The 10,610-nt window shown below is 40.3% G+C and overlaps 1 protein-coding gene across 5 annotated transcripts in view; it reads left to right on the top strand.

The window, feature by feature from the left end:
- Positions 1–1,547: 1,547 nt before the first annotated feature.
- The window catches only part of LOC149260348 (Aldolase-type TIM barrel family protein), a 321,369-nt gene continuing 312,306 nt past the window's right edge, over positions 1,548–10,610 (top strand). For 2 of the 5 annotated variants that reach the window (XR_016258202.1, XM_089420332.1), the window contains exon 1: positions 1,550–1,938. Coding sequence is in view for 3 of the 5 variants with exons in the window: in XM_089420332.1 (XP_089276458.1) it covers positions 1,834–1,938 (105 nt within the window). In the remaining 2 variants the exon portion in view is untranslated. Of the gene's footprint in view, positions 1,939–10,610 lie in introns of all 5 variants that reach the window. The other 3 variants (XR_016258208.1, XM_089420335.1, XM_089420339.1) reach the window with 3 other exon arrangements.

Genomic DNA, 10,610 nt, shown 5'->3' with positions numbered 1-10,610 from the left:
TTCATTTTGGAATGTGATGCATTCAAAGACATCAGAGAAAGTTATGACAACATGTTAGCATCAGTTTCTTGGCATTGTCTTTTTAATGAGGGGATTGTTGGAAGGTTGGGCCAACTCATCATCAATTTGAATCGGAAAAGAATTGAATTGCAAAAAGCAAAACATAGAGAACTAATGGTCTCATAGATAAGATAAGATAACATAAGATAATTATAATTATGTCCAACTAATGACCACAAAGTAGTTCAAAGGGACTGTTGAGTACACTGGTGTATATATAAAGCGGGAGAACCAAATGGTCTCCTATAAAAGATAAAATGCATGAAGTAAATCAAAGATACAATGCATGAAGTAAATCAACATCTGGCCCTAGCATAGAAGATCCAGGAGCTAATAGGTTTGAGGATTAGAATCATCTCTCTTAACATCTGAGGCTGAATGAATAACATTGAAGAAACTCAACAAAGTCTATTGGCCCGATGAAGAGCTGATGGCAAGTGCAAACTGTCCACTAAATCGTATCTTGGGGGGGTTCACATGCTGCTGAATGCTGGAGGACCTAGTCTGTCTCCCAGGAACGGATCTGAGACGAAACTGCTGCTGAGATCTCGTGTGGCAGGGTGAGGTCCCACGAATCCTCACTAATCTGGAGTCTGGATACGTATTGGTATCAATCGATCTCTTGGTGCCCTTGTTTGAAGGTAGTACCCTGAAAAATATCGTGATCCTCTGTGTGGGGTCTGGTTTAATGGGAGTCTGAAGAATATGTGCTCGGAACCTAAGAGCCTCCTGCATATATAGGGCCAAACATCTCTGATCGGGGTACCTGAAAAAGTCGGCGAGGGTCTGAGAATCTCTGAACAAGCAATGAAACCTTCCTCTTATCTCGTAGTAAACAAGGCATCCAAGGATGAAGTGCACCTCGGTCTCCACTACCTGTAAATGACATACTTGGCAGAGTCTGTCTAGTCTATCCATTTGGTGGTCTGTCTCTACCCGAAGTCTATGAGAACCTACTCTGAACTGGCCTAGAGGAATGCGAAGAGCATGCATCCAGTGGTGAAACATATACTGGGGTCGAACAATGAGTCCATCTCTCAACTCCAAGAAGTGCTTAGCATAGAAGGCCATTTTTGGGCACAACCCTCTTGGAGGATTGACCCAGGTGACCTGGACAAACTGCTTGTAGATGTTCTCCTCGATGATCTTATTTAGCTCCTGTCTAGTAGGTAAAAGGTGACCAAGAACATCTAAAGAATATCAGAAAAGAAGGAAACGATCTATATAGACTTTAAAATATCATTTAATTTCATAAATCTCTTGAACCACTTAATCATATGAACCTAATTAAAATCCCTTCATTCGTTCATTCAAACCATAATCTTTTACTTTCCCATAGGCTTTAAACTAAAAAAAATAAAGCACCATTGCATTAAATTCCATTCCATGGCCGTACTTTCCATCCATACCAAAGAATAAAAGGAAAAAACGCGATTTGAAAAAAATAAATAAAGGAATAATATATATATTTTTGGGCGGTAATGCGATTTTCCGACATAATTCAAGCGAAGAAATCTACCCACGTTGGCGGATCACAATTGATGTCTCCGCCATTGAATTTTGCGGTCAGACCAGTTTTATTGGGACGGCTCTGTCTTGTTCACTAGGACGGCTCTGTCTGGTTGACTGCTGCGGGATTCAAGTAAAACGTCACATTCAAACCCTTGCATTGGAGGAAGGTTGCCACTGCCCATTTTTCGAATAAGATATCAAACGACAGAGGCTTCTTTTAACCGCAGCGCCCCTGCTCCGGACTCTATTAGAGCGAGGAAGATGGAGACGATCGATTACAGGAACAAGCACATCCTCGCCCCTATGGTTCGCGTCGTAAGTCTGCATTACATACAACTCCCCTCCACCATTTATTATCAGCTGCTTGTAAGTATTTTAGAATAACGAAATTCGCAGCCCATGAAAGCTTTAAAGAAGGTCTTCAAACTATTAACGATTACATGCCATCAAGTTTCGTTTAGAATAAGACAATTTCAACATTTACAGTATTCGTCGAGAGATGAAGTAGGACTACTTTGTACTGGTTGATGTTCTGAGATAAATTTAATCAAGTAATTGTTAATTTTTCTAAGGGCATTTCTCAGAGACCAAAGATTCATGCCTCGTGATTGAATTTTATTCCATCTCGCACAAGAGTCCGTTAGATGCATCTGTTAAGAGCAAAGTCATCTATTGACATCTATACACTGATAAAGTACTTGCAACCTGTTCTGTCTGTCATTTCTACGAGTTATATTGCTAAACTATCTTACTTTAGTTTGTTTAAACATTTCAGCCCAGTGCGTAAAAGTCCATAAGTTGCTTAGAATAGTGAACTATTCACAAGTTAGTGAAATTTTGCCGATTTTGTTAAACTAATTTTGACATACCTTAATAGAATACTTCCCTAATTGTGATTTGAAGATGGAAATTTATGGATCCACTTTTCTAATGTATTTGGATGTAGTCCGGTTTACCCTAGCATTGCAAAGCCCTTAGTGATTATTGCCTTTTTTGAACATCCACCAATAATACATTTTGATTTCAAAGAGTGAAAAGATTCATGTTTTTTTTTTTTTCGGTAAAGACTAAATCTATTAAGTAAAATATTGTACAATCTGGAGAGGCAAAAGACCGTCGGACCGGAAATGATGGAATCATCAACCTCGGTCCCGGAAGAAAGATACAATTACAGAGCTACAGGAAAAACGAAAGACCGACAGACCGGAAATGATGGGATCATCAACCTCGGTCTCGGAGGAAGATACAAGCTCAGCTACATCAACAGATTCGCTAGCAAAAACAAACTGTCAGGCTGTTACCCCAGCGGGGCAATGACTGCTCCACAATGTTTTTTCCCTTTCTTTTTGTTGACTTTTGTCCAGCCATCCTGGGGAGGATGGGCTAGAACAACTTGAAGACTGGAATTCTCTATCATCGGGGAATCCTTCTCTGAATCCGAGGAAGACGTCTCATGGGGACGTTTCTGGGAGATTGCTGAGACCTGGGAGATCCCCATGTTGACCGGTGGCGGTTCCATCGGCTGCTGCGTCTGATCTGGTTCTGACTCTCTTTCCTCCTTCTCCATACAAGGGGAGCTGGAGCTTCCAGCTGGCTGCTGAGGACAAGGAGCCCAACGCTTGGGCTTAGAATGAGCGAAGAGGCCCTTTTTCGCTCTTGCTGACAGCGATGGGCAAGAGTGATGCAGATGCCCTGTTAGGTGACAATGACGGCATCTGAAGGCGGTGTTTTCGTACTCTAAAAACTGGGTCCAGATAAAGTCCTTGATCTTGAGATTGATGTACTCTGGCAATCCCTTACTTAAATCAAGCTCCACACAAACTCTGGCATATGTATAGAGCCCCTGCCTCTCTCTCTTATAGTCTCCCGTGAGAAAGCTACCCAAGGTATTGCCGATTTGCCTGTATACTTCTGTACGCCACAGGTGAACAGGGAGGTTTGGAAGTCTGATCCAGACCGGGGCTTTGGTGATAACTGCTGTGGCTGGGTCAAAGTCTGGAAACCATGGAGTGAGGAAGAGGCCAGCTTCTCCCATGAACCAAGGTCCTTCGTCGAGGGCATTGTAGCAATGCTCGAGGTCGTCAAACAGCACTATGAAATATCCTTTTGCACAGAAATAAACCTTGCAACGGTCAGTCCAGTTATCTTTGATCCAGTCATACAGATCCTGTGAGCGCGGCCAGAGCCCATTGAATCTGCAGATGATGGCCCTTTCAGCAAATTTCTGGGTTTCGTCTTCAAGATCAGGGTAAGAGATCTCAACTGAGGGGACTTCCTCCACTTTGTCAACCAAGAAAGGCTTGGGTGAATACTGCATTGGTGGATCTGTCTTTTCAGACTGTTTGGCATGGACAGCATCTTTATACGAAAAAGCCTTAGCTGAAGAAGGCTCTCCCACAGCTCCTCCTCGAAGCCGAAGGGTTAAGATAATAGATGCATCTTTCACAATGCCGTAAGAAGAAATAGGGAAGAGATCCTCAAGATGTTTACCTTCGAAGAGAAGCCTTTGAGCTGCAGACGGGATCCCCAGTTTGATGTCCAATGCATGCTTGAGATTCCGCACTAGGTCCGTCTGGCAGACCCATTGAAGCATAGTTTTGCCAGAAAGAAGCCTGATTTGAATCTGGAAGGAAGAGGAAGTTTCTGAAAGCCTTTTTCCCCAATCGATCTGTGGAGAGGAAAGGCAAATGCCTTGATAAATTTTCGGATCCCGCAGTTGTCTAGGTGGCAGGGGCTGCGTGCATCTGATAGACGCCCTTCCTTCCTTTCTGGAAACTCTGGACAGAGGACAGGCCAAGGGATCTGCACGATCTATCTTGTTCGCTGCTCCAACCATCGAAAGGGGCCTGCAAAGGCGCGTCGTGGAGACAGGGGGCCGGGTCCAGGCTTTCCGGGAGCATTCGGCTAAGAGGATTGCAGATTCTTTTAGATCTGCAGCACCCGTGATGATGGCTTGGGAATATTGTATGCCTGCATTTGAGTGAAAGCCCTTTGATCTTTGCCCAGATCTCTCCGTCCCCATCGCAGCCGGAACAATCTGAAACCCTGCGGCGGCATGAGGCATGGAGGCGTGAGTGCTGGGGTTCAAGCCGGTGAACATGGCTAAATCATGCTGCTGATCTGCTTCTGAGAGATAACCCTTAAGTCTTAGCTTAGAACTCTCAAACCCCTTCTCACGCAGAGCATGCCGAGAGCCGACGGCGGCCAAGGGCACGGAGACGGAGGATCTAGGGTTCGCCATCGCTCCATGAAAAGATTCATGTTACGATCATTGTTCCTTAAGGCTTTTCTGTGGAAGGAATAGAAACAAGGAATGTTTAGGCTGAAAAGAATAATATGGGACAATGATTCTCGTTTTTTAGTAGTTATGTATGCAAGGCATGCCACTGTAAATGTAATAATAGAATTGTATTGCCAAACTGGTTACCGAGAATATCCAACTACAAGTATTTGCTACGAGCACCCATAATAGATAATGTGCAGCAGATGCAATGGTGAGAAAGAAGGGATTGAAAGGAAAACAATGCCAACCCAAAAACTTGTAGTAAAAAGAGAAAAAACAGCACTAATGAAGTGTGTACTGGGGATGAATCAAAAGTTTGCTATAGAGAGAAAGCTGCCTAGTCATGAGTGTGCATACATGAGATGCATAACTGCATGTAAAAGAGAAAATATGCCAACCAAAAGATATCCAAAAATAGAGTGCCTGTAGGTTTAAACACTCCATATCAGAGAGCCCTAGCTCAATGGTCAAAAACATGATTTACAAATGAAGTTTGAGTTGTGTATTTATACAAAACAGGTAGGGCATCCTCCCAAGAGGGGCTATGGGCCTACATAACTATGGTCCACTCTCCAAGAGGGTTATTTGGCCTACACATCAAAGTTTACTAGGTTGACCTTAACCACACCTAGTAACACCATAAAACAATAAAGTACGACCTTAATTATTATTGCAAGTACACTAATGATACATATGAGTGGGTTGTGGCCACATTACATATTACACCAATAATTTCAACACCCCCCTTGAGCTGAACAGAGGGGCACATAGAGAAGTCATTACAACACAATATTAACTCCCCCCTTTAATGTTGAGCAAGGGGCCGCATCACCCCTCATGAATTCCATTCCTCCCACATGACGTGGTTCCGCAATCTAGTAAAGGTTGCCTTTGGTTGAAATATAGCTAAGTCAATGTCCGTGAGCTAGATCATTAAAAGCAGCCGAGTGAGAGCATCTGGAGTAAGCAATGATACACTATAACATGTTGATCATTTGAAGGTAAGGTACAAAACATGGCTTAAGCTGTCCTTAAGGTTGAAGCATATGAAAATAATACATCCAATAAAGACCAACACCATAACGTGGAAAGAAGAGATTCACTGAAAAAGGTCGAGCATTGTTTGTAGATCCATCTATAAAAATAGTGGGTCAAATCTTGTGGACCTGTGAATAGATATGACATCAATGAAGGTTAGAAAGTACTTAGCTCCCCCACAAGAGCAAGTGGTCATGTTCCAAAAAATATCTCTATGAACCAACTCCAATAATCAAGAGTTGGGCCTTGTATCGCAGTAAAATGAAGCTTCCACTAGAAAGCAACTAATTCTTGGAGCATAAGCAATGTCTTCAAATCTGGGCCAATAATGAGATCATCACTTCTTAGAACAAGTAAGGACCAATAGACAAAATGCATTGCTATATGTGCACCACAACATGCTGGGAATCATTTGTAGAAAAAATGTTAAAATTTGACAACTTAGGGATGAATTTCTCCTAGAAGAAATCATATATTCCAGTTCCGTTTGAACCACCTATAATAAAATTTCATTTCTAACAATTCTAATATGACTTTTCAAAAATAGAAAGTCATGTCTAAATGATCAAAGATGATTTCGACATATGGAATCCACTTTAAAATCAAATCAATCATAATTATACAAGTCAAGAATTAATATGTTTATCCTTACTAGCATTATTATTATTATGATACTATTATTTATAAAGTAGTCTAAAGTCATTCACCTTTAATGGATTAATAAAAACAAATTCTCTCTTGAAATAAGTAAATTAAATTGAGAATCTCTTACTTGGCAAATTGAACCTCTCTCTTGGAATAAAATAGTAACTCCACACTTAAGAGAATGTAACACTCCCTCACTAATTCAATGTATGACAAGAGTGTAATTCCTCATTAAATGCTTTTGTAACTCCCTCATTCAATTCGATTTGTAACTCTCACCAAATACTATTTCTCTCCCTAATTCGAATTGTAACTCCTCAAGATAAGTGTACCTCTCTCTCTATTCTTGGGATGAGTTACAATTCTCCTCAAGTAACTCCTCCCTCATGGAATTTAATTCTCCTATTGTTAGCTCAAGGAATGAATTCATTTTGTAACTCTCATTTTTCATCTATTTAAGCAAGAGCAAGTGAGAGTTGAGAGTAACATGTTCATTGTGAAGAAGGAGAGCTAGAGTTGAGTGTGTGCAAGAGAAGTGTGAGAGCAAGTGAAGAGTAAGAGCAAGGGAAGAGCTAGAGCAAGTGTGTAGGACAAGATCTAATCAAGAGAAGGAGAAGATTTTCCAGCAAAGAGCAAGAGCACTTCAGTTGCAAGTTGATCAAACATTGGTGACTTTATTCATTCTCATTCTCTCTCTCTCTCTGTACTCTGTTGAACAATTGAAGAAATCTAATAGAAGAAAAATCATTTGGGTTTTCCCCTTGTGGGTTTTGCCTTGGTCATTGGACCTAATTCTCAGTGTCTCATATTTGTGCTTGACTGTCTTCATATGATCCTTAAGTTTATGTTCTATCTACAATTGCTGTTCTGAAAAATTGTGAAGAAGAAATTTGCATTCTAAGTAATTGTAACAACATAGTACATTCAATTTTTTGCAAAGTACATTCAGTTCCATTCAATTTTTTGCAAAGTACATTCAACTTTTTGCAAAGTACATTCAGTTCCATTCAATTTTCTGCAAAGTACATTCAATTTTCTGCAAGTACATTCAGTTTTCTGTATAGAACTTTCAAGTTTCTGCAAAGAATTTTTAAATTTCTACATTCCTTGGAAAGAGGCAGTGGAAACGATCTAGTAGACCATTAATAAAACTCCATCAAATATAACATATGTAATGGAAGGATCATATAGAAAATACACTAGAACATGGGCCCATGTGCTTGATTCAAACAACTTGAAATGAAAAACTGAAGTCATACCTTGATCAAAGGTTTGGCACAATAGTCAAGCTTATCTGTCGAGTGCACAACTAGATGTGCATTGTAAACTCTGTTTGTAGTATCTTCTAGAAGATCTCTGTTGTAAAACATTACTTTTGTAGGCTCTTCAATCTCTTGAAGACAAGTCATGCAAGACTTGGAGTCACTGCTCTTCGTATGACAATCATTACATATAGAGTCCTTTTGTATAAGATTTTCCCTAATATAAGTAGCCCTAAGAACCATTTTGAGATTATTAAGTTCTGAAAAGAAGTCTTTTCGAAAGTCTTCAAGGTATCCCTTGTATAGACCAAAGAGGGACTTCCAAGAAATCTATTGTTCTTGTATTTATGGTAGTACAAACCTTACCCAAAAACACAGCCCTAGAGAAATACTACTACAAAGAATGAACAAGATAATAGCTCTTGATTTTGAAGAGAGGAGAAAAAACCTTAGGAAGGAAGTGCTGCTCTTGTAAAGAGGGAAAAACCCTTAGAGATACCCAAGGAACCCTAGAAGAGAAGTGTAAAAGAAGAGATTCAAACCCATAGTCTTGTATGTGGAACATTGGACCAATCGTTAAAGTGAACCCTAAAAGAGAGGATCCAAACAAATTTTTGGATTAGCTACTATATTGTGCACTTGAAGGTAGGTTGAAACTCTAGGATAAAACTGTAGGAAACCATAAACTGGAGATGATTAGAGAAACGCTAGATCCACAATGTTTAGGGCAATGCCTCTAGCGCAAATTCTCTAGATCAGTTATAGTAAAAAAATAATATATGGAAACCCTAGTTCCACAACCCTTAGGGCAATGACACTAGCTAACGATATCCAAAAACCACTGTTGAAATGCCACATCTAGAAAACCAAGTTTTGCAGGCATAAAGAGTGATGCCTCCAACGAAAAGTCTCCAAATTGTTGCTGAAAAATCAGGTCCAAAGCATTGGTTTTACAGTCACAAAAAAGTGATGTTACCAGCCCATAACCCCATAACAACTGCTGAAAAGATGCTGAAATAAATCAACGAGTAAACCCTAATGTTGGATGCACCAATCTCATAGAAAGGAACTCTGTAATTAGTGAAGAAAATGGACACTAAAAAACCCTAACGAAGTGCCTTTGCAGCCAACAAAAACACAATGAAACAACCCTAAACTCCTCCATTTAGGGTTTCCTTTGCATGCCAAACCAGGTCACAGAAATATCAACATGAATAACCAGGAAAAGAAACCTTAAAAACAACATTAAATTGACTAGGAAAAGTTCACACTGGCTCTGATACCATGTTGAGATCACAAATAGAAAAAGGGGATCGAATGAAACAAAATTGTCAACCCAAAGACCTACATTAAAAATAGAAAAAATAACACTAAATTGTGCGAGAGAGAGAAAGATGCCCAAGCATGAGTGCGTCAGGCGTGACATGCAAAATGCACATAAAAGAGAAAATATTCCAGCCACAAGAGAAAACAAAAGGTGTAGAGTGCTAATCGGCTTAAACACTTTATATTAGAGAGCCTTAGTTCAATGATTAAAATGGCGGTTTATAAATGAGGTTTGCATTGTGTGTATTTATACGTAACTCAAGTAGGGTGTCATCTCTTCATATCAAAGTTTAGTAGGTCAGCCTTAACCACAACTAGAAATACAAAAAAGAACAAAGTATGGCCTTATCCATGGTGACAAATCCACTAATGATACCTATGAATGGGCTATGGCTACATGTACAGGTTGCACTGATAATTCCAACTTGCAGAACATGTGCATTTTCAATGAATTGGTGAGTGTCCTTGTTTTGGCTGTGGATAGCTGTCAAATAGCTGACAAAAAGTTAAGCTCGAGAATAAATTACTCATAGATATGAAGAACCAGATAACATTATATTAATTGCAGTGTTTTAAAAAACGGCCGAACCGAATTGGAAATGACCGAGTTGACTGAGCCTGACCCCAACCTGGGCTGGTTCGGTACAAAAACCGGACCAAAGCCGGTCCGTTATCGAACTGGCCGAGCCAGTCACTGATTTGTCCTGTTCAGTAACAGACCGGCCGGCTCAGCCGAGCCTGTTTTAACCAGGCCAAGTTGGTCCGCGGTGGAAAAGATAGGGAAAGACCGACTCCAAAATCGATTTTTTTTTTGGTTTTAGGTTTTTGGCACTCCATCTACCCTCTCCCAAGCCTATAAAAGTTACCCACCCCCCTCATATTTCCTTACAGCTATCTCATTGCATTTGTGAGGAGTTTGTGAAGAGTTGGAGTTGGTTTTTGGAGCAACAGTGAGGTGTCTCTTGGGCAATCATTGGAGCAACAATGATGAGCTTCTTGGGCAGTGATTGGAGCGGCATTGAGGAGTTGGTTTGTTGGAGCAACATTGAGGAGGCTAGAGCTTAGAGGTATTTTTTTTTCACTTCTCAAATCTTCCTTTGCTTGTTTTTTTTGTTGCAAATATGGAAATTGAAAAGAGTAATTTTTGTAAAAGAAATGAACATTGAAGAGTTATTTTTTTTTTCTTTTCATTTTCAGATTTTTGTCCATTCATTTTCAAGTCCAAATATTATAAAATGGCTCATAGAATGAAAGATGTTGCTTGGGCATATGTTGAGGCATTACTTGAACATAATGTTCAGTTAAATGCAGATTCACTAGTACCAGGCCCAACCCCAAGTCCTCCAGTTGCAGGCATTTCCTCTACTCAGCCACGACGCAAGCGCATAGCTTGTCGATCTCAGGGTTCTAGTGCTACTACTTCTACAGTTGCAGTTGGAGATCTTGATGAGGAGGAGGAGCCATGGGTTTCCCCGTCTCACTTT

The sequence above is a fragment of the Pinus tabuliformis genome, chromosome 6 (genome assembly GCF_031772625.1).
Source record: "Pinus tabuliformis cultivar Carrire ecotype Pingquan chromosome 6, CPIR1, whole genome shotgun sequence".
Classification (NCBI taxonomy): domain Eukaryota; kingdom Viridiplantae; phylum Streptophyta; class Pinopsida; order Pinales; family Pinaceae; genus Pinus; species Pinus tabuliformis.
The sequence above is the reverse complement of the archived record's forward strand: the minus strand, read 5'-3'. Positions and strand labels throughout refer to the sequence as shown.